Here is a 24035-nt window from a genome sequence, read left to right as displayed (position 1 = left end):
TGCTGGGGAAGAGGACCTTGGAGACCTTCTAGCTTATCTTAAAATAGCTAGAAAAGAGACCAGAGGCCTTACCAGTCTGAAGCAATGAGGGACCAGGAATTCTCTCTCAATAGCCTGGGGTACAGGCTCAAGGGAGAATGTTTTCTGTCAACATGAATGGAAGGAACAGAGTAGATACTTTATATTAATGCAATGAGACCAAGGGGGCAAAAAAACCCCAAACCCAACCACAAAAAAAGAAGATAATTTTCAACCAGCCTTACAGGCTGTAGAGTCCTGACTGGATTGTCAATTTTACTTGCTATAGAATGAAACCAAGAGGAGACCCTATTTATACATTTATCAAGTTTCATCCTAAAAATAGTTAGGAACAGCATTAACCAGCCCCCTTAACCAAATTACTACCAAACAAGCAAGGTTGTTGTGAATTTATGCGAAGTGTCATTTCTCTGATCAATCATGACCAGTTTCTACTCATTTATTCATGTGATTTAGACATTTTTTTTAAATTGAGTTACCTTCTTACCTCTTTTCTGCAATACCATCAATGATTTTTATGTAGTTGACTTAAGAAGAATTTGCAGTGAAAAGCTGGGTCTGATGTGTTATAACTCTCTAATACCGCTTTAATAGTGGCTGAATATGAGCTGAAAAGACCTGGTATTTTGTGTAAATGAAGGACTCTTTAGGAATCTGGGGAGCTTTGTACTTTCTCAAGGAAGGTAGTCTTCTGTTCCTTCCATCTGCTGCTGGATTCCCTGGTCAAAGCAGTTTCTTCAAGGTAAAAGGGCTTTTAAGGAAGAGGAGCTGGCCAGCTGGAAATTCCTCTTGCTACTGGTATCCCTGGGTAGCACATAGCTGGCAAAGACAGTGTACTTCCCAGCTCCCTGCTGCACCCAGCATTGCCTTCGCATGAGTACTTTATTTGGCTTCCTCCGGTTATTGCTGGGGAAGAGGACCTTGGAGACCTTCTAGCTTATCTTAAAATAGCTAGAAAAGAGACCAGGGGCCTTACCAAATTCTCTCTCAATAGAAATGGGCAAAGACAGTAAAATTGGGAAAGTGTAAACAAGAATTCTGTTCAAAAGATTACTTAATTGTCATTACATGTACCAAATGTTGAGAGTGCTGTGCATGCGGGGAAGTTGTGTCAGTATTTGTACTCTTGTCTGAAGTCAACCTGTCTTGTTTTTGAAGCAATGACTTGGGCAAAACTACATGATAAATCAGTGCTTGAGGTGGGCGTTGAACCCAAGTCTCGGGCCACAAATTCCACTGCCCAGTCTACTGAGGGATCTGGAGCTGAAATCTGGCAATATTTCATCTTTCTTGCTGCTTACCTACCCCTCCCTTAAAAAGATATGAACAAACTGCCTACGTCTTCCTAGGAGCACTTTAAAAGGCAAACAAATGCAGTGTTTAGTCTGTGCAGAAAATTCAGGTTAGAGGTGCTGAGGCAGACAGGCTTGAGACAGTAAAAGTGGAGAGGGAATATTTACACAGACTCAATTTAGCCTCTCTCATCTCAATGTAGCTCAAAGCAGACAGTAGTCTGATAAGAAAGTGAACATGATCAGTACCTTCATCTTGGCCATCGTCCTCAGGCAAAACCCAGTCATACCGTCTGAGACTTCTGACAAATCAAAGAAATCAAAGAAACGGAGGGCTCCAGTTCTGCCATGGGTATGCAGAGCCTTGAAGAGGCTCCAGCTGATAACGACAGAGTTTGTTAGAGCCACTTCCTCCTCAGGAACTGTGATGAGTTGGATTTTTTCAGAGAAGTTGTTCCTCTCCACCACGCACACATTAGAAGTTTAGAATTAAGAGCCCCAGGGATTTTTTTCAAGATTGAATAAGGAATTCATGATCCAGATGACATCAGTCATTCTGGGCTTTACAAAAGGGATCTGTCTTCTCTGCAGAGAGGGAGAGAGAGTTAGTTATAAATAATGAATGAATGAATGTGGTGAAATAGTTAACTAACCTGTTGCTCTACAATCTCATTCTTATGAGCTAAGAGGACAATCCAGTCACAGAAAGCTTAGGAAAAGTGTGTTTCTTGAGTTCTCCAGCTCAGCACCCAGTTTTTATCTTTGCTTCTTAGTGGAGGAGCCCTCAAAGTACAGTACATAACAGCCAGCGGGTTCTTAGAAGGAGATAGGAAAGCAGACCTCACCCAAACTAATGCTGCTAAGCATCTAATATCTTATCTTAACAGCACCTGTCACATGTTATGTTAGGGTCACTTGTTCTGGTTGCTGGCCACACCTGAGTTTATCTTGTTTAATCTCCAACTCCTCTGGAATGCGTTTTTGGGAGGGGGGCCTGGTGGGCGTAGAAGGGGACTTCGCCTTAAAGAACCAGGGTCATCCTCAGAGTAGTTAAATCCTGCACTAACCATGTTGGTTGTCACTTTGCAACCTGGTAAGCATAGAGGGAGACTGCATGTACAGACTAGACTGTTTGCATTTGTGCTTGCTCTGGTACCTGCTTTCTTGAGAAAAACCTAGGAAAGAGATAACCATCACTGAATTAGACAGCAATGTTGCATGGACATAATCACCTGCTGCAAGTAACCTTGAGCTGTCTGCAAAAGCTTTTTTTAAAGGGGAGCATGGCTTTATTTGGAAATTCAAGTTGAAAGGAGATTTAGTCATTCTGCTTGATTTGGACTGAGGTTTAGGCATAATGAAGACAAAAATGGTGCCATTTTTGCTGTTTTTTCAGTGCTGAGATGGAAACTACTTTCTTGTTGTCAGCAGACAGCTTGGTATTGGCAAGAAGAGGGCAGAGACTGAGCTATCCATGCTTGGCTTCCTGAAATAAAACTCCAGGGATGCAGAAGAGAGAGGTCCATGATTTAATCCTTTTCACTAGCCTAAGCTCTTATTTAGATAGTATTCACTGTGCCTTGTCTGGTAGCCTCTTGGACTATAGCAGAGGTGTTTTGGTAAAGGAATTGACCTCTCCTTTTCAGTCTTTCTTTGGTGATGTACTTAGTCATACCATGTCTGAGCCTGGCTCTTGTCTAGGTGAAATCCCACCTCTTCTCTTATCCAGAACTCTGCCAACCAGCTGGTGATATTGCTGGTTGAAAAGTTCAAAAGTGCCATGAGAAAGCTTGAATTATTGATGCCGTTTTCCTTCCATATGCCTGTAATCATCTGCTGTTTGGGCACAGCTCAGCCAGAATTGATATTAGACTCCACAGCTGGGCAAGCTTGCAAGGACACTGGAACAGACTGTAGGCTGCATGGAAACAAGGTACAGGAGAGTGAATATATTACTGTACACATGAATGACCTACAATATACAGTACTGAGAAGCTGGCTGGAATCAGAATGGATGGCGTAGGTATGTTGAAAAAGTTACTGTGCAGAGTGATAAAGAAGGAGCTTGAGCAATTTGTACAGGTGAATGAAAAGAGAAACTGCTAAGAATTAAGTTCCAAGCATTTCCTTTTAAGAGTAATGATTTTTAAGAGTAATGATTTTTAAGAATACTTTCTCCTCTGTATGAGTTGGGAGAAACCACTGTGTTTAGGGAAGGTGAGACTTACTTCTCTACTGGTCTTTAAATAACAGCGTGAGCTATCTGTTCTTTTTGTCTATAGGTTCATGCAGTGTAATGGCATTGAGGTTCTCCTTTCTCTGATGTAAAGTATTCTTATTTCTTCTAAAAAAGGAAGAACAAAAATTAATTTTTCTTTTTCCTGTAGTGATTTTGATGAAGTTGATACAGTGATAGGAGTTGAAAAACTGATGAGAAGGATCTTTCACCTGCTTCAGTATGTCCAGGAGGCAGATGGTCCAGGGCAATTAATCAAAGCAGGTCTGATGTCAAAGGAATTGTTTATACAAGCAGTGATTCATCTTACCGTTCCCAGTAATAACAGTGGTGTTATAAAACAGTCTGCTCTAAAATCCTGTCTCAGAAGAACTGTGAACTCTAGGCTTTCACGTTCTAACCCAGATTCAAAGTCTGGAGTCCTATCTTTACAGTGAGTCAAACCAAAGTCTTGTGTCTAAGCTCCTTACAAATTTGGGCAATGTTCCTGATCTTCCTCCTCATCCAAGCATTTTTGTTTTGCAGAAGGCTTTAGCTTCCCAGACATATGACTATCTAGCAGTAGCACATAAAGGTGACTTTTAAATTTTATTTTTTCTACTGCATTTGGTATTGTAGAGAAGCAGTATCAACTTTAAGCCCCCATGAGGATATAATATTAACAACTATTCTGTACTGAGGATTTAGAGTCTAATTCAGCTACCATTAATCTCAGTAGCAAAACTCTTTTTACAGGATTTAGAGATCTAGGCCACTAGTATTGGTGTATTAAGGGCGGGGCGCAGTGAAATAAGGTGACCAGACACATATTATAGAGTGTACTGTTTCAAGAGAGGGTGTAAAAGAAGAAGATTAGGTATTTAAGAGATGAACTCTGTGCTATGCAACATAAATGTCCAAGATATTTTGAATAGTGTCAACTCTAGACCAGAGTAAAAAAGCAAGTTTGGAGGGAACACTAAAGACACTGATCGTTGCGGAACCCTTAACTGCTTTCAGGGCAGCAGCATCAGAGTTGCAACTGGAGAAAAGTGCGATACTGTTTTTTTCAATGGCAGAAGATTGTTCTATGATGCAGAAGAGTACAAAGTGGATAGTACACAAAAAAAATCCCCCATTTGCAATAAAAGCATGTGCTTTTTCTATGCCTAGTGTGCTTTTTTTAGAGCATCAGCCTTCCTGGACTGTGTAAATCTCAAATGTGGTTGCCCTCCTTGGGGTGATTGAGGTGAGGCAAACTTTGATTCACTGAGTTGTTCTTTACCAGTTTGTTCCCAGAGCACTGGAATGTATTTTTTAATGGCTTTTTTAAAAAAATAACTCATAAGGATGCTTGGACAAGTTTCAGTCTGCAAGCAAGTCATAAGGTATTCTGGAGTGTAGATGGATTTCCATCCAGCAAAGTAGACTGCCTTCTTGAGGTACTAAATGTTAAAAATTCTCATTCCTTGTCAGACTTTATAGTAGCTGCAAGGATTTAAAGCTTTATGCTGAACTGCAGTCTTGACTGTGTACTCTTTCCCCCATCCCCCTACCCTAGGGCAAGGAGAGGCCAGTGGATGGAAGATGGAAGCAAGTTTCAACAAACCTTGGCCGGACTCTTTTGGGCTTGTAGAATGTGTACAATAACCAGCAAGGGTTTACTTTACTTTTCATTTTGGGGAAGAAAACATTTGTACCATATAGTATAGCTAATCCTCCCAGCTCAATCCCCTCTCTCAAATATTCCCCACGAGCCCTTGTGCGTCTTTGCAGTCCCCATTACTGTTGGGTATGGCTGTCAGAGCTTGTACACTGCAATCATGATCACCGAGATGCAGGGTTTCAGAGCTGTGAGACAAGTAAATATGTTGCCAGCATCCCATAATAGTCCAACATCTGACTGAAGGCTTAGAGGCACTGTATTTCAGCCTTTAAATAAATAAGTTAATGCTTTATGGAGTTACAATGACAGTAGGAAATTAGTAACAAAATCTTGACTGCTAGGTCCTCTGTTACCTATTGAGAGAAATCGTAAGGCTATGATGGGTGGAAGTTTCCCTTCTGCCTGTAGAGAATCTATGGAATTGGCTGAAAAACAGAGAGAAAGAAGGAGCAAAGGGAGAGAAGAGTTTTACAAAGAAAGAGGTGAGAGGACAAAATATATAATGGAATTTCCCTGTGTCCTGTGTGTTGGTCTGTTCCTCATCCATCATTGGCTAATGTAATCTCTAAGGTACTTACAAATGCTCCTAACAAGAGGCTTTTTACCTTTTTTTCTTTGGAAAGATGTTACAGACTGATGGATTTCTTTGCTATAAATTTTTTTCTTAGTCCCATTCTCCTCTTCCATTCACCTCCAAGTTTTCCTTTCTCTGGTCCATCATCTCCTTTCAGTTATGCCCTTACAGTTTTCTGGTTTGGACCTTTGCCTTGAGGTGTTTAGTGACTGGAGAATCAAAACCAGGCTCTGCCATTAGAACTTCATTCAGACAAATGGGTAGAAGTGGAGTCTGGAGCTCAAATGGTATTTTGGTCTCTCTGAAGCAGCAAGAGGTTGACTCATAAAATAAAGGATCTTTATAACTGGAAAGGATAGAAGTGATATTTTCCAACAGACTGAAAGGTCAGGACTAATCCTTTGGGCACTTTTACATCTTTTATTTCCTGCCTATGATTAGAGGAAAGATAAAGAGGTAAGCAATGCTGATTAACACTTAGAATCCTGAATATTTCCTAGTGCACTTAGGAGTTGTGAGGAGATGCTGTTACATGGTGGAGCGTATTTGGATATGTTACATACATATTTGCTTTTGACTTTTTGCTCAGTTTAGCCAGATCCTGGAAGGCATTGAACACTTGTTCATGGAACACACCATTCAAAACCAACCCCATCATGCTAAAAGAAAAGATGGAGTTAGGCAATTCCACAGACATGCACTGGGTCTGTATTAGGAGTTTTGTTTGGCATACAAATGCTTGCCAGGATTTATGCAGTGTGTATTTGCAGTACAGTTACATATTAAAAAAGTCCTGATGTAGAATCAGTTATAATGATTTGAAAATTCTTTTGCTGTGGGCAGCTAACATACACTATCCTAAAAAAAAAAAGAGCAATCTTCTGTTAGTATTTTATATCTTCAGAAGCAATTCTGAAATGCTGGTGTATGCTGCAAAGTTAGTCTAGTTTCAACTGCCTTTTTCTGCAGAGATTATCAGTTCACATGATTAGATTGTTATTATTGTTCACCCTATTATATTTCTTTTTCTAACACTTTATTTCTTCTCTTTTTTTTCCCCATTCCTCATTAATCCTCTTCTTTAGCCTTCTCTCCAGTAAGATTTCAAGAGAGCTGTTCAGGGACAGACATCATTTACTATGACAGCTGATTTCGTCATAGATTTTGCTATTTGGGCTAAACTGTTTTCATGACAGGTCCAGTCCTGAGTATGATCTGTTCATTAATGTCCTTGCCTTGCACTACAGAAAATTTTAAAGGTAATCCCTGGAAAATCAGATACAATTTAACTGTAATTACAATATATACCTCAATTTACCAAGTACTTATTTGCTTGTTAAAAGACAAGTGCTTTTTTTGTGTGTTAGCAATCAGTTGTGGTCTTTTCAGTTCTACTCAGCAATACAGCATCTACTCGGTGTTGTGTATTTTTAACTTGCAAGCCAGTGTTGTCCAAGTGTGATTCTGGATACCTAGGAAACTGAGTTAACTATTTACCATTCATTCATTTGAGGTAGATCACTAGATGTGTTCCTCTCTTCTTCAGCACAAAGAAGGTTACTGGAGAAGCAAAAACTGAAATAAAATAATAATTCCTTCTTAAACCATGGTGTGGCCAAACCTTTGTCAACTCTGGAAAATCATGGACATTTGTTCAGTTGCCTGTATATGACTGGCCTCTGGCAAGAGATCTAATAAAAGAAGAAAATAAGGGTCATTCATGACAAAATAAAACTGAGATTAGCCTGGAACAGGACAGTCAGTTTGGCACTCCTCAGCTGCACAGGTATGGTTCTGCAAACGTTTCTCTGGTTCTAAAGAAATGAGGTAAATTACCGCTTAGGAGGATCTGGCCTCTCTTTGTAGCTTATTTCACAGCAAAATGCACAATGTTTCCTTTCATAGGTGAATTGAGATAAGCCCTCACATACTGCTGAACACTGGAGAAATGCCTCCTTCCCGATCCAAGTCTCGGCACAAAAAGGTTGGAAAAGAGAAAATGTTGAATTGTGAGAAAAAGGCAAACTCCCCAGGAGATTCAAAGATCCACTGTGGGACACGGTGGGGAGGTAAGAGTAAAGGCCAGATGGAGGGTAAAGAGTCATTGCCTGAACAAGATGCCCCCCTTGAAGAAGACCCCTTAAAAAGCCAGAAGCTGTTAAGGCTTCAGGGAAGCAAAGAAAATGGTCACAAAAAATTATTCCAGAGAAAAAGAGCCTACAAGAGAAATTATAAGAGAGAACCTCATTTGGAGAGAAAACATGGAGAACAGTTAGTGTCCAAGCTGGAGGGAAAAAAAAGAAAGACCTGCAAGGAAATGACATCAGGACAAGAAAGTGAGGACAGCAGCGATAAAGAGGAAAAAGCCGCCACAAACAGCAAGAAACACAGTTTCAAAAAGAAGTGTGGAAAGCGTCTTGCTATTAGCAAAAAAGTCACTGAGTCTGTAAAGTCAATTGCAGTGCAAAGTGTTGAAAGCTCTTTTCAGAAACATGACTCACCGCAGAAGGCACACAATGCCAGGCCTAGGGAAAAGCACAATGAGAATCACCGCTTTAAGGAAGGTTCTGAGCGGAAGTCAGGTTGTCAATCCCACGGCAGTATGGCAGAGGGAAAAGGTGAGAGAAATGAGAAAAAGCAAGTTGGAAAACATACCAGGATTATTGTCACAGAAAGTGCAGAAGAGAATCTCCTGGAAACCTCAGATTCCTGCTCTGACTCCAGCAATGAAGGCCATTGGACCCATAAGAAAGGTACAAAAGAGAGTGCTGTAGTGGACAGCACTGCAAGCAGTGAAGAGAAGAGTAGTTCCTCAGAGGAAGATGGCACCAGTGAGAAAGAAGCCGTACTCGAAGATCCTCCTGTGGATGAAGGAAAAGGCTGCAAGGAACTGCTTGATGAAAGCAATGACACATCTGTTGAAACTGAAATGGAGCAGGCAACCACAGATGGAAGGAATGAATCTGAGGATGAAGGCACTGACTTTTCAAGATTGGAGGCAGAGGAGAAAGTGAAGCAGCAAGATGACATGCCAAGACAACCAAAATCTATTTTAGCTGAGAGCAGTGAGGAGGATGATGATGTAAGATTTTCAGGATTCCAACTTAAAAGTCTTAAGAATAGGGAAAATGGCAATAATGAAGTAGGCAAGGAAAATATATTAGAAAATGACAAAGTTCAAGATATGTCAAAAGATGCACATGATAATTCTGACAGCAATGGAGAGAACAGCACTGAAAAGAGCATTGATAAAGGAAAAGAATATGCAACAAAACAAGCACTGCCTAGTTCTGTGAAAGCAAAACTCCACGTTTGCCTTCGCAAAGTACTTCAAGGAACTGAACAGGAAGAGAGGGTGAATGATGAAGGCAACGCACTGGAAGATAGCCCTTTGGTCTCCAAGCAGCAAATGATGTTGGAAGAGAAATCTGGGAGGTGTGAGACTGCAAAACAAGGTACAATGGTAGGACATATACAGAGGGACAGTTCTTCAGACTGCAGCAAGCAGGAGTTAGCAGTGATGATGCTTACAAAGAAATGCTCTTCTCAATCCCAAATCCTTCTCAATCTGAAAAACAAACATAAAAATGCTGAGACCAAACTATTAACAAGCTGTAAACGAAATCCTGTCCAGATGGCTTTGGAAACCACCTCTGACCTGAAAAATGTTGAAAGCATCTGTTCAAAACCCACAACTCTAGAAACCCTCAGTACACAGAAAGAACCCAACATAGCTGAGAGTTTTGGAGAGAAAAGATTAGATCTTTCAAATATTTCAAGCTGCTCCACTATTACAAAAAAATCGTCTGACAAGCAGCTTCTTGGCAAGAAGAAGAAAGTTGGAAAAGTTATTGGAAAAGTTAAACTGGTTTCAGGCCAGACTTTAGAGGTAAAAAAAGGGAAAGCAGAAGCAGTTGTTGCAGAGGCACCTTCTGAAAAAGAAAATGTACATGATGGGAAAGGATCCAAAGACTTGCATTCCCATTCTGCTTTTAGAAACATCACTTGCTGGCTTGGTCAAAAACCTGCCAAGAAAGCAAACCTGAAAGCTTATTTTCTGAGTGTGGCACGTGCAATTGGTATTTCAAGATGGATCTTGAAGAAATTTGGGAAGAGGAAAAGGAGCAGCAAACCTTACGGATTCAGAAGTGGAATGGCAATCCAGATTGTAAGCACTGCGGGGTGGGTCAGTCAGTCTGGCAAAGACTTCCCTGGTGCAGTCGGACAGCCAGGGAGGGCTGAGTTGAGTGACAAAGAATTTTCTCCTCCATTAGTGGAGGGGAAAGGTGTTCCTAAAATGGCAGGGGAAGTGGGACATATTGATTTGCCTTCTGGTGATCCTCCTTTTCATGTAACCAGTTCTTTTCCATATTTACATAGCTTGGATGAGGAGAAGAACAATGCTACTGATGCCAAGTTTGCTGTAGTATTCCCCAGAGTCCACAGCATCGTTAAGACAGAGAGCTCCTTATCCAGGGGCTCTGGGAATGGTTATTCCCTAGAAAAACTGAGATCTCTATCCGACAAAAAATCTGCGATGCCTATGCAACAGAATTGCAGATTCAAATGTGGCCTTCCCAGATCTTTGATAGATCAAAGCCCTCAGAGAAATAGTGAACGGGGCTTCCTTCTGCATCAAGGAGAGGATCCAATAGGTACATCAGATTATTCCAGTGAGGTGGATGTCAAAGAAGGTTCAGGTGTCCTCCAGACTGCAGGGTCCATAGTCATACCTTGTGTTCACTGGTCTCAGCAGCAGTCTCAGGGATGTGATCTTGCGACATGGCTGAACTCTGAATTGCTGCTGCCACGGCTAACCATTGAAAACCTAAGCAAATGGGCTATCTACAAGGACCCACATGTGACCAACAGTCATGTGATGACAGTCTGCAAGGATCAGTGGGAGGCAGAAGACATCACTGACGACATGCTAGAGATGGAATTAATGCAGAAACAGGTACAGGTGGTGTCTCCAGTATTGGAATGAAACTGAACTTCTCCTGATTTTCAGTAATATATCTATGCATTTCAGGTGTACATGTGTGAAGATCACCGTGTAGAAGCTGAGGAGATCGAAGATCTAACCAGACTGGAGTATGTGTTGTCGGTGGTATTCTGCAGCTAATTAAAGGTCATGGGGGCTTGCTTGTTATCCTTCAAAGCTACTGTTGGCTCAAAACCAAAAATCACATTATAAATCTTTGTCCACCACATGAAAAAATTGAATTAATTTGGGGGCTATCATAGCTGAATAATGGATGCTTCTCAGTAAAGCTAAGTAAAAGGCTGAATTGCACTATTAAAGCTATGGGCATGCAGTGAATCAGGTGGGGAGGAGCACTGCTGCAGGGGGGACTCCTGACACTATTGTGTATAGTGCATACCCAGGCTTTGCTGCACAGAGAGTGCACACTGAATCTCTGCAGTCGCACACCAGAGCGAGCAGCTCATCCTAGTTAGCAGACTTTCTTACAGATGCATCTAGGGAACTCTACCTCTCCTGTTAAATGGTTCCCAGTCTTGAAATGGGTTATAAAAAAACCAAATATACTTTATGAATGGGGAGAACAAGATTGAGAGGTTGATGTGACTTTTGTGGTGTTGCAGAGGGACGGAACTGGGAATTTGACATACCCTTCTTGTTGCATGAAGTGGGTACTAAGCCAGGAAGACTTGCACGATGAAAGGCACATTTTTATGTTGTTTGCCTACTGACACTGGCATCCTTGGCTTTAGCAACTCCAGTTGCCTTCAGCTATGGCAGACTCAGGCCCTGCATCTTTAACAGCTCTTAAATCATGGGTTCACTGCTGTTGTTGAAAGAGGAGCACCTAAGACTGCTTCTCATGTCCTACATGTCCTGCACCCTCTACCCTTGCCATCCTGTTGAGAGAAACAACTGTAAAGGCTGTGTGCAAGGAGATGTGATCACATGGAGATGGACAGGCTGGATATTCTGATCATTGGCTTTTCTCTCTGATGTGTTTAATCCTGGATATGTTGGAACCACGTGAAAGCAGTGAATAGTTTCAGATCCAAGCCTCCTACAAAATCCCTGGGAGAGTAGAAAGGTTAATATTAACACATAGAAGTGAAGCTTATGGCTGACAAGTCCTTTCCTCTGTTTGTAGGGAAGTCTGTGAGAGCTCAGTTCTGCTGTGTTTGAAGAAGAGGTTCCATTGCAATCTTATTTATGTATGGGTAGTGATTTTTTGTTTTGTTTTGTGGGGGAGTTTTTTGGTTTTCTTCAGTGCTTATTAATTCTGAACAATAAGCTTTAAGAGAATATAATTTCTATCATTCCATCAAGCTTTAATAATGCACCAAGCATCTCAAGATACTCCATTACTGGGAACAGTGATAAGAAGGATACTCACACGGGTTTTGCTCAGAGAATGGGTAGTATGAAATATTTGTGGTAAAATAGAGTTTCTCTTTAATTTTGGTATTTGTTGCCAAGCCATGAGTATACTTTGGTTCAGTTTTAGCCTCAGGTGCTCCTAGTGGAACTCTACTGTCTTGGCAAAGCAATTCTGAGTAAAAATTGTGGCTCTCGAGAATAAACTTCAGAGTTTCTGTGAACATTTCGCAGTGTTACAGTCCAGAGCTACTTCTGGATGGCTAGGTGTTCTCTTTTTCATTTACTGGCTCAGGTGTTCAAACCTGTGCCTGTAATTTCATGTGAAGCTCAGAGAATAGACAGTGATCAGTGAAGATAACCATCGATCAGAGAGTTCCCCCTTACCCCTAAATATTAATGACAGAGCTTTGAAAATGACCACTGAAAAATTGTGCTATGCCCTGAATAAGTTGTCAGTATAGTCAGAATCGACAGTATTCCTTCCAAAGTAATTTTAATCTTTGTATTAATATATGTGTTCTGTTACATTCCTCATTCAGAAAATTCTAGGAAGCCATCAGATTTTTCTCCCTTTCTTATTTTTGTCCTAGACTTACATTGGGCAAATTTTGGTTTCTGTGAATCCTTTCAAAGACCTTGGTATCTACTCTGAAGACATGGCTACCCAGTATCACCAAGGGACTCTCTCAAAAAATGCCCCGTATGTTTCTCTTTTTTAAAAAACTCTGTAAACTCTGTGCTGTTTGCGCTCTGGAAAGTATTTTATTTTCCTCCAGTTGTCTGACAGAGCAGGATGAATGTCACAGTTGCTTGGATCTGTAATGCTACAGAGCTAAGCTATTTAGGTCAAGTTTTTTGAGCATTGCTTGAAGGTCCTGAATTCAATGACTGCTGGGACTGTTACATGTCCTGTACCTGAGGAGTTCTGGCAGTATGCACTCCCCACTGCCAACACTGGTACAACCCCATCAGATCTGGGAACGTGGGCAGGTTCCTCTAGTGCAGACAATACTGCTGGTGTCCCTTATCGTAAACACTACGGCACAGGTTAGGATGAAGGGGTCCTGGAGGAACCTGAACTTTGCAATAGCTTGTAACAGTGATATTAAACTAATGTCAGCAAAGAACAAAGCTCTGATTTCCCTGGTTCCTCACATTTCTCATATCAAGATAATGGCCCATCACTAGTGTAGATCACTGGTGACTAACCTTTTGGTGCTGTGTTTGTGAGGTAGAAACATGAGGTCAGTTAACTGGGGGTTTCTTTCTGTACATCTAGACACATCTTTGCCATAGCAGAAATGGCCTACACGCTATCCCTGTCATCACAGCAAGAGCAGTGTGTCATCATCAGGTAGGAAATAAGGGTGCTTTTCCAAAGCCTTGTTAACTTCTTTATGTAAGGCTTTCATCTTTTTATTTCACTGTCCATGAGTTTAGCATTCTGGCTCTTGTGTGAAGGCTGTCAGTAGAGAACATGATTTTTATTTCACTCTGCGCAAATACAGTTTGAATTTAACTTCACATCAGTTTGGAGGAGTGGAAGAGAAGGCGTTTGGCATTTCACAATGGACTCTTATTTGGGTCTATATTTTGTCAAGTTGTCTCAATGTTTCAAACAGTATGTGACAGATCTTCATTTGTTGTCAATCAGTACAGCTCCACTGATTTACTGTAACAGGTCTTCTGATATGTCTAAATTAGGTAATTTTGTTTTGATGCCATCTTCCTTACTTCTTGTTCCTCCAGTGGACACAGTGGATCAGGTAAAACAGAAGCTGCCAAAGCAATTGTACAATATCTGACCACGCTGTACCAGAGATCAGACTGCCACAGGATCAGACAGGTAAGTGGCAACTGAGATTGGCTTTATGCTGTGATGGTTAGGCAAGGAGTAAAAGCCAAAGACAGGGTAAAGGGGCCATACTGTTTATGTTATTTCATTGTTCCTGTTTAACTGTGCTGGACTTTGGATGGCTTGTCGTTCGAGGTAAAGCTCCTTTAAAGACAGGAGGGCAGCTGCTGTATTTGTTATTCTGTATTTTAGTATCTGGGAGCCCCGATGCTGTATAGAAAACTGTATCTGTATGAATAGAGGAATGATACCTGCCTTAGAGACCTTATAACAGTGTCTGGAAAGTGAATCTGAACAAACACAGAGCAGAAGTGAAAGATCATAGCAGTGAAGGTAAAGAGCTCATAGAGCAACTCGCCAGTGGCTAGAAGTAATGATACTAAGAGAAATTTAAGTAGAGACTCTTTAGCCAGGCAAGAATTATTTTAGTGAAGTCCCATTTTTTCTTGGATTTTCAACCTAACAGTTACTTAAGTCCCTTTTCGGTTTAAAAGCCCGTGATTGCTACTGAAGTGTTCTCTCCTCCTTTTCTCCAAGCCCTACAATGTCCTACCAATCCTGGAGAGTTTTGGGAATGCCAGAACCATCTTCAACGACAACTCAAGCCGTTTTGGAAAGCTTCTGAATGTCCATCTGCGACAGTGAGTTAAAGGAACGTCTTGGGATGCTGTCCTTCCCAGCTGTATAGGGGTGCTTGTGTGAGAAAAGGTCTAGCAGTGCTTAGAGCTCATGCAATAGCCCTCCCTCCCCTACACTCTTATTATCATCAGGATAGGAAGAGGGTGAGTTGACACCCCTATTTTGGTTTTAGGTTTCTTCCGCAAAAGAATAGATCTTCACCTTTCAAGATGGGTGATAAATTAAGAATGGCTGAAGTGGTTGATACCAAGGAGCCATGTAATACAATGTTGTGTCTCTGACACTGGCCGCAAGCATTCCCTGAGGCAACAGTAAGAATGGGCCAAATACACATAATGCTTTTTGCTAACACTCCGTTAGCGCTTAACCATTTGCAGCAGCTCAGGAGTTTTTCTGAGACTCTTGTGGTTTTCCAGTTTCCTTTTGGACTTGTATAAACTTCATGCCTTTGCAACAATCTTTGGCAAGTGTTCTACAAGTCTAACCAGTTCCGTGAAAAACAACTTTTTTATTTTGAACCTGCCTCCTTTCTAACTTCTGGTTTACTTTTTTCTTTTCTTTATCTGTTGCCAAGCACTCAGCTGATATTTTCATGGAACTGCCTATCATAACTGCAAGGTCTCAGTCCTAAGCAGCAATGGTTAACTCGGAGCCTGCTAGTTTATATGAGAAGCTGGGATTATTTTGGCCTGTGTGCATCACTTTACATTTACCTACAGTGAATTTCATGTGCCATTTTGGTGCTCATTCAGCATTGTAAGGTCTGCATTTATTCACAATTGGCCTTCATCCTCACTGCCTTGAATAATTTCATACAACCAGGAAGTTTTGTCACATAGCTCTTTATCTCCTCTTTTAGGTCACTTATCAAACCTTGAGTTACGCTCACAGGTCAGAGCACAGACATTTTATGGTACTCTAGTGGTTGCCTCCCACTGTTAAGAGGATTAGCCATTTACTCCTACCCATGTCAGGACCGTGGTTGCTTGGTTTCCCTGAAAGTCTCACAACTTTGTCAAAACCTTTTGGAAATTCATGTAGACGATATCCCTTAGCTCGTTCTTACCTGCAAATTTGTCTTCCTCTTCAAATGACTCCAGGAGGTTTGTGAGGCAGGATCTCCTTTTACAGAAGCCATATTGACTCTTCTCAAATCAATTGTGTATATGCAGGTGCTCACTAATTCAGCCCTTCATTACACATCTGCCTAATCTGCATGAGATGCATGACAGGCTTAAAGGCCTATAGGTCCTTGCATGCAGCTTAACTCCAGGCTGCTAGCTGCATGGCCCACTATTGCTGTAGTACTTGAACATCCTGGTTTTGGTCCAGGATCACTTTGTGCAAGATGCAATTAAATTACAAAACAAAAAGGTGATCCCTGTCCCCACAGGTTATCAGCTTGACATGTGAAATGGGTGGCCAAGGTCAGATGGAGGAGTGGTAATGCAACAGCAATCAGATATGGCTGAAGTGAAGGGGCATGGCATGTTCCCTGGACTATTTTCAGGACATAGCCTGAAAGTCTAAGTCAAGTCCAAGCTCCTTTGTACTCCGGAGGCTGTTCAGAACCCAAACTTGAATCTATATGTTTCATAGCTGCTTTCTTTGGAATAGTCTGATACAAAACACCAGTGCTGGAAAGCTCCAAAAGTCAGACCAAATTGGTCAGGTCATACCCTTGTTTCTCAGCAACAATTCCTTCTGCTAAACCCTCAGAGAAATGGATCTACAGAAAATCTGTCCCTAGCTTCTGACAGTATCTGTTGTTGCCTTATTCTCAGTGGTGTCGTGGTGGGAACATCCATCTCCCAGTACCTGCTGGAGAAGTCCCGTGTGGTATTTCAGGTGAGGACCAATGAGCCCCTCCTTCCTAGAGGGGTCCCTCTTTCCCTTATTCATATTTAATCTTAAATTTACTGTTAAATAACAGGGATAGGAATAAGTGTGAGAATTGTCTCCATTTCTTCTGTTAGTAAGAAATATGCTCCTCTGTGTAGCACAAGGTATTCACTTATTTTATTTGAATAAAATAAGAGGTTGCTCTGTCTCAAACAGGTTGAATGAAGCCACTTATTAGGGATTACTGGAAGTTAAATCTTCCCTCAACTGATTTTTCTTAATGTCTGGAGTGTGGAAAAGGTCAGATATTAGAGTCGTGTGACAGGGACTGCTCTCAACCAGAATGCTTTTAAGGTGACAGTGAGAAACCCTGGAACCTTTTCAAATGAAATAGTTCTTGGGTGGCTTCTGGCGTCATCTTGCTGACCTCAGAGTTTCAGTGTCCTGCTCTTTGAGTGTTTGGTTCATGGCAGCATGTATTCTGTAGGATTTTGGAACTGGATATGAGTCAACACTATGAACTGTGTCCCCTGTCAGGCCCATGGTGAGAGGAACTACCATGTGTTTTATGAGCTACTGGCTGGGCTGCCTATGGAGCAGAAAGAGGAGTTGTACTTGCAAGAGGCAGAGTCTTACTTTTACCTGAATCAGGTAAGTGACGTGAGGATGCTCTGCAGTAGCTGATAGCTTGAAATGGCCAAGACTTCTCTTTGGTTAGTGAGGTGCCTGGTAACTTTGCTTCCCTCCTGATGTGTCCCTCACAGGACTATGCTAAAATGTGCTCTGCTCCTTCTCACACCTGACCTAAAAAGGACTACCTTTTTCTTTTATGTGATCTTTTTCTCACCTTTCAGGCCCTTTCTGCTCCCAAAGAAAGCCTTTTAAAAAAGTAGTCCTCTTGTAGGCCCACGACTCCACCTTGTGGTGAAGAAATCCTTTTCTCATTGGCTTTCCTTGCATTTGCAATTTATTGTGGGACGGAAAAGAGCAGGGGATTTTTCTTTCCACCTTTGGCAGAACACTTGCTTCATTTACTGAGTCAATGGGTGGAAATTTTAAACCACTGAAATTTACTGTTGATTACAATCTATTTAAACTGGAAGATTGTTTGCCAAGCTTATGGCAAACCATCACCTTGGAGCAGGGTTTCTTTTGTTTAAGAATGTTTTCCGTACTCAAGGAGTTCACAGCAATAGCAAGATAGCTTTCCCATTTCAGCTGTGTGGGTCAGTTTTCCCAGGTGGGCAAACTCTTTACAGTAGCTGTGGTCATATGAGGAATCCTTGACGAATGATTGCTATCATCTTTCCTTCAGGCAAGGAATGGACAAGTACCATTAATGACTCAAGGATGGAGGGCAATTAAGGGCCCATCCCTTAATGGGGTGTTGTTCCTAGTTGGCAAAGGTTCTATATTGTAAACTAAATTTTTCAACAGGGTAGCTAACAGGAGTGTCTCAGCTTGCTGCAGAAAAGTGAAAAAGATCAGATTGTGCATAAAGAAGTTATCAGAGACTGACAAAAATCTCTTTTGGATCTTGGTCTTGGCAAGACAAAGCCCAAGGGCTGCCTGGACCTCATTCTTGTCCTCATCTAAATCTGGCTATCGGCCGGAAATTTTTGTCAAGGAATGCCCTTGTACACAAATAGGATTGACTGTGAACTTTAGGGTCACAGCCAGTTGATAGGAGTGTCCTCTTGCAGAGAAAAGCACAAGAAGATTAAGAGTGCCCATGTTGTAGTGAAGCTCTGTGGCAGACATGAGTGAGATTGTAACCCAGGATGGCTCTCTAGGTGCACAGAAACCCATTTGCTTTCATACATTGGGTTCTGGTACTATTTGGGGTAGCAACTCTGACATGACTTAGATGGGAGTAGATTCTGGCATCCCCTGCTCTTTCAAGCTGTGCTCCAGCAGTGGGCAAGAGGTAGCTGGGGTGCCTATATTGGAACTGTAATAAAAACTTAGCATGTGTTGGCAAGAAAGATCTTACTCTCAAACCTCCAGAGACAAAAGAGACTGGTCTGTCATGAATGCTGAGCTCCCACTAGTGGTGTCTTTGGTCTTTTTATTTCAGACTTCTCCAGTCCTTAAAACATTGAACTACTTCTCTGAAGATTGCTGCGGGTAGTTCAGCTCCAGCCTGGGGCAAAAGGGCCTGACAACAATTATCTGTCCCTATTCTCTCAGGGCAGAGCCTGTGACATCCTGGGGAAGGAGGACAGTCAGGACTTTCTGGTCTTGGTGCAAGCTCTGGAGGGAATCAGCCTCTCGGATGATCAGCTGACCTCCACCTGGGCTGTCCTGGCTGCCATTCTGCAACTGGGGAATATCTGCTTTACCTCCTATGAGGTAGACTAATCCTTGGCATCTTGGGAATGGGCTATTTGTGCTGAACATTGTTGTTATCCCATGTGATGGGACCAGGGGCATTATTCTTTACTGAAGATGATATCCTTTGAAAACTATTCTGTTCTTTTGATATTAGTCACTAGACTGACCTAGGCAAGGACAGAAGATGGGAGGCAACCAAAGGTCATTAGAGCTTGGGTGGCTCTTTGAGGAGCTGAAATGAACACCAGACGCTGGTGTTTTGTCCAGGCTGTGACCAGCTCTGTGCAGTTAAAGTGCTGTAGAGAACACCAACTCTAGTGGAACATAGTATCCCATCCATAGTTGAATCTTTTGTTCTTCTCCATTATTTAGAAAGAATCCTATGAACATGCAGCCATTGCCAGTGACACGGAGATTCAGATTGTGGCCAATTTGTTGCATGTGTCGGCAGACTTCCTGCAAAGTGCTGTCACTCACCGTGTAACTGTGAGTACCTTTTTGGTGATTTCTCATTCATCCTGAAGAGTGATAGAGCCCAGTTGCTCTGTTAGCAGAAGGGCCACCACCTTAGAAGGTCCAAAATCTGTGAGGAAACAGCAGGAATAAAATGGTTGCTGTGCTGGATCAGTAATGGGGATGAGCTGAATGCCTCAAGGCAGCTCTGTAAAGATGGCAGAACTCACATCTAGGAGGGCTTTTCTCTGACATGAGGTGGCTTTAGGCTTAACACTTTGGCCAGCTGACTCCCACCCTGAAATTGTGGCAGCCAAATTCTGTTTTTACTTTCTCCTGTGATACCTGGGTAAATTCTCAGGCCAAATTGAAAAAAAAAGTCATGTATTAACTGGGTTGACTTCCTTGTGGATTTAAAAAATTATGTGTATTTGTGAGATAATAACAGCAAATTCCAGCTCTTCATGTATCCAGGTGACATCTTACGATCGAATCTTCACTCCTCTGTCTGTAGAAGGAGCCATTGATGCCAGGTGACTTCTGCTGTTATTGTCTGGGTTGCTGGGATGTACTTAAGGGTGCTGTCTTTGTTGTAACTGCTTTTACTCCCCTTTCCTGCTCAGGGACTCCATTGCCAAGACTCTGTATTACCTGCTCTTTGAGTGGCTGCTGCTGAGAATCAATGAGTGGTTGGCTCCCTGGGAATCAGACTGTTCTGTGGGAATTGTGGACATACATGGTTTTGAGGTTGCTTTTCCTATTCTTTTGATATTTTCTGGGCTGCAAGTGCATGTGGTGATTCTCCTCAGTCACTGCCAGAAATGGGAGGGTATCTGATGGGTGCGTTTTCTTTTTGGTTTTGGTTTGTGTCTTTCCTTTTTTTTCTAGAAAGGAGACAGTAATTGTACCATGTAATGTAGATGCCTGTATTCAGGAGGGTACTTTTTTTTTTTCCAGAGACAGTAGAGAAGTGCTCCTTCAGGGTGTGATTTAACACTCTTACTACAGACTCTTGTTATGAATTGCTATCTGGAGGAGCCTACAGTCTTCCATGACTGTGCGGCATAGGTAGAAGTCCAAGATACATAGGACTGGGTGGATTGCAAGTAGTATTGGTGTGTAAGTGGAGTCCTAACAATTGTAGGCAGTTAACAACCTAGCCTCAGATAGAGTGGTTTCTGGTGCTGCCACCATGTCAGCCTTGCATGTGTGATACTTTTGCATGAACTGACCAGTATGGTGCTGGATTGATAGTGGACATAGGTAGTTTTGGTTCTGTCATTCTGAGGAAGAGAAAAATTATTTGATTTTAAATCAGAACAAAACCAGCACTTTCAGCCAACTTGGCCGATTGAATTAGCTCATATGCTGAATTAAATACAGATCAAATGCTCTTTCCAGCAAGTGGACTGGAGTTTAGAAACCAAGTTATGTGTGATGTTGAAAGGACACATGAGGATTTTAACTCCATTCTTTAATTTTCACCTAAAGAAGGTTTGACAAAACCCCCACACTTATACACAAATTCCTGTAAAAATCAGCTGAGTCCTTTCCCCACGGCCTGTGTTCTGCTGCTTAGCAGTGGCTTGGAGACCCAGGTCACTCATGAGCCAGTTTTGATGGACCAAACCCAGAAATATACCTAGTATAAATTTGCTGTACTGATGAGGTGAGCTGAATGAGATAACTCTTAATGAATTACATTTGAATTATTCCTGGTGCTATTACTAACAGAAGTAAGAAAAGTGTTTTTAATGTAGTTTTAGTCCAGCTGTTCCCATTTGTTCCTGAAGACTTGCATAAAGCTGGAAATAGGTTAACACTACCTTCTACAATTTATTTCTTCTTGTGTGCTTCAGCATATCCTGCTTTTCTATTATTCCCAGCCTGAATAGGGACAAGTCCAGAATCCACTGAAGTTTCTGGAGAGATTCTCCCTGATCCACTGGGCTTTGGACCAAGCTAGGGACAGGAGAAGTGCAGATAATTTTGTAAGCAGAAGTCCTGCAAGGTGTTACTTTTTGAAACTGAGGTTAGGGTAGCATCTAGAGTTCTGGGTCAGGAATTGTTACCCCTGTGGCAGGTATACACCCATGTCTCTGCCGCAGTGAGCTCCTGGGGGCTTCCCAGACTTGCGGTAAGTAAATAACAGGCAGAGCAGGGGCTTAGAGTGATATGTGCTCATCAACGCCTGTGAGTTTTGTGCTTAGGATTCCTGTGTTCTGATGAATGCTGAAAACAATGGAGCATATACAGGTGGGAGTGTGCACCCAAGTGTAGATTTCTTCTTCTTTGTGCTCCTTCACAGCTTGTCTTGCCTCTTGCTGATCAGCCTAATCAATAAACCAGGCTAAGAGCTTGCGAACCAGACATTAGATGATTTGAATTTCTCAAGTTCATTCACATTTACTGATCAGAACAAGCTGCCTGAACCAGGAGCTCAGATCAGCACCACCTGGTGCTGTGCATTATTAGCAAGAAGACACAGCCTCCTGGGAGGGCTGTGGGTTGGAAGTGATGATGCCTTTTTATCTTTGCAGGATCTAGGTGTGAACAGCTTAGAGCAACTCTGCATCAACTTTGCCAATGAGCATCTCCAGCATTTTTTCAGCCAGACTGTCATTGCCCAGGAAGAGGTAAATGGAACTCACACCAGCAGGTGAAAGGCAGCACATATGGAATGAGCTGAGGCAGCTTCAGCTGGAGAGTATCCTTTAGCAGGGTAGCAGGAAGCTGAATAGATCTGGTCCTCTTAAGCAGTACCTGTGGAATCCTAGCCCAATGAGCTGGCTATTTAATATCTTTTACTAATTCTGTAGTTAATTAAGGGAAAGGGAATTTGTTAATGCCTTGCCCCCTTTTACAGATTTTATAAGTGAGTTGGTCAGGATCAAGGAGCCCAGACCTCAGCTGGTATTTTTAAAGCCTCTTGATAGGTTCATTGTAGCATTTTATGTACCACTGGGGTCCACCTGGAGATGAAAGTATATTTATCAGACTTGTTGCCTTTTACAGTTTACTTTATCACTCTGCTTAGCAGCCTTTCTCTCTTAAATTAGGAAAATTATTAGTGGCTTTAGAAAGTTTCATAAAGCAAAACCAGGTAATTGTAGGCAAGTTTCTAAGAGCAGTGAAACACTAGCTTCCTGATGAATAAACCAAATCCCTGTTAACTGCTTCTGTTTATTCTTGTTGTATGGCTGGATTTGACTGGTTGGTATTTAACATGCAGGAGGAATATATCCAAGAGCAGTTAGCTTGGATTCCTATTTCCAAGATGTACAGTGAGTCATGCCTAGATTTCATTGCTGCAAAACCCCATGGCATCTTGTGTATCCTGGATGATCAGACTTCACTGACTCAGGTGAGAAGCTCTTATCCTCTTATGGGATCCCTTTCACAGGATGGTTATGGTGAGGCAGTTATACAGATTGAAGAGGGACTGTGTTTGCACAAATATTAGATGTTTTTACTTTTGGTTTAATAGTGGCTTTTCAACCTACTGTATATGTTGCAGCAGCAGCAAACACGTTTGTCATATCCTTTACAGGCCACTGACCACACTTTCCTCCAAAAATGTCATTACCATCATGGAAACAGTCCTTGGTATGCCAAGCCCAACCTGCCTTTGCCAGTCTTCACTGTGAAGCACTATGCAGGCCCTGTCACCTATCAGGTGAGCTGGCAGGGAGCTCTGAGCAGTTGGAGCAACAGGCCAACTTGGAAGCATGCTGTGGATGTCCTGATGGACCAGCTCTGAGTGCTTTGAACAAAGCCCTCTCTGTAACTGCACATCCCTCTAAAGTATCAGTTTATCAGAAATGAGAAGATTCTTGTTAGGAGAGGCAATTAAACTGCCTCTAGGCAGAAATAAAATAGATAATGGCCTCAGCTACACAACAGCCTACATTGCTTGTCTCAGAGCCCTAAAAATCCAGGAAAGCTGTTGCTGCTGAAAAAGTGAGGGGTCAAAGCCTGCTGGCCAATGTGAAAGGGAAAAGGAACAATTCCTCCTAAATGCAGAAATCATTGTCCCCTCCATTCTTGGTGGCAGGAGAAAGAGCAAGCTTCATTCTCTAGGGCTTTCTCCTTGTTCCACCTCACCAGCTGTCTGCCCCAAGTCAAACAGTGTGTAAGAGGGATGTTTGCCTGTCTGGTTGGTGGTCTCAATAGTGCATTAAATCAGACTTTGCCTCTGCAGGTCCACAAATTTCTTAATAAAAACCGTGACCAGCTGCGTCCAGAGGTGCTGGATATCTTCTCTCAGAGCCACCTCAAGGTACCGTACTGGTTCAGGATGAACAACTCAATTGCAGACACCTAACGAGCCACTCATTGCTTTCATGTGAGAAGCAGAAAGATCTTGTTCAAGTATTAGGAGAACCTAGAGGAACCATGTGGAGTTTTGTTCTACTGAAGGACTCTTGGGTATTAAGCAAGTCATCTTTGCCTGCAATTTGTGCTTTTTTTGTATAAAATGCACAGACTGTCTGAGGATGCAGCTGGGTTCCTAGCACTGCTAGGGGCAAGGGAGAATGGTCCCCCAGTTTCAGATAGAAGAGATTGTTCTTTCCATGTAGTTGAGGGAGCTTTGGTAATTTCTTTGGTTTTGCAGGTGGTGTCTCACATTTTCCAGAAGGCTAAAGCTGCCTATAGTCAGCAAAGGGAGCTGGGGTTCAGAGGCAAAGGGCTCAGGCCTCAGGCTTCCACACTGGTGTCCAAATTCCAGCAGTCTTTGCAGGACCTCACAGCCAAGCTGAGAAGG

At 42.1% G+C, this 24035-nt stretch overlaps 1 protein-coding gene across 1 annotated transcript in view; it reads left to right on the top strand.

Annotated features, from left to right (window-relative positions):
• Nucleotides 1-8388: 8388 nt before the first annotated feature.
• Nucleotides 8389-24035, top strand: part of MYO15B (myosin XVB) — a gene marked incomplete at both ends in the record, with an annotated part of 44629 nt that continues 28982 nt past the window's right edge. Inside the window, 18 exons of the mRNA XM_082008273.1 lie at nucleotides 8389-10743; nucleotides 10819-10880; nucleotides 11918-11981; nucleotides 12738-12847; nucleotides 13427-13501; nucleotides 13897-13993; nucleotides 14540-14643; nucleotides 16426-16489; nucleotides 17021-17134; nucleotides 18674-18835; nucleotides 19190-19303; nucleotides 19745-19803; nucleotides 19894-20017; nucleotides 21811-21906; nucleotides 22503-22634; nucleotides 22821-22946; nucleotides 23472-23549; nucleotides 23886-24034. Coding sequence (XP_081864399.1) covers nucleotides 8389-10743; nucleotides 10819-10880; nucleotides 11918-11981; nucleotides 12738-12847; nucleotides 13427-13501; nucleotides 13897-13993; nucleotides 14540-14643; nucleotides 16426-16489; nucleotides 17021-17134; nucleotides 18674-18835; nucleotides 19190-19303; nucleotides 19745-19803; nucleotides 19894-20017; nucleotides 21811-21906; nucleotides 22503-22634; nucleotides 22821-22946; nucleotides 23472-23549; nucleotides 23886-24034 — 4085 coding nt within the window. The remainder of the gene's footprint in view (nucleotides 10744-10818; nucleotides 10881-11917; nucleotides 11982-12737; nucleotides 12848-13426; nucleotides 13502-13896; nucleotides 13994-14539; nucleotides 14644-16425; nucleotides 16490-17020; nucleotides 17135-18673; nucleotides 18836-19189; nucleotides 19304-19744; nucleotides 19804-19893; nucleotides 20018-21810; nucleotides 21907-22502; nucleotides 22635-22820; nucleotides 22947-23471; nucleotides 23550-23885; nucleotide 24035) is intronic.

Source organism: Phaethon aethereus (genome assembly GCF_964289735.1).
Source record: "Phaethon aethereus genome assembly, chromosome: 18".
Taxonomy (NCBI): Eukaryota; Metazoa; Chordata; class Aves; order Phaethontiformes; family Phaethontidae; genus Phaethon; species Phaethon aethereus.
Note: the sequence above shows the minus strand (reverse complement) of the source record. Positions and strands in the feature narration are given on the sequence as shown.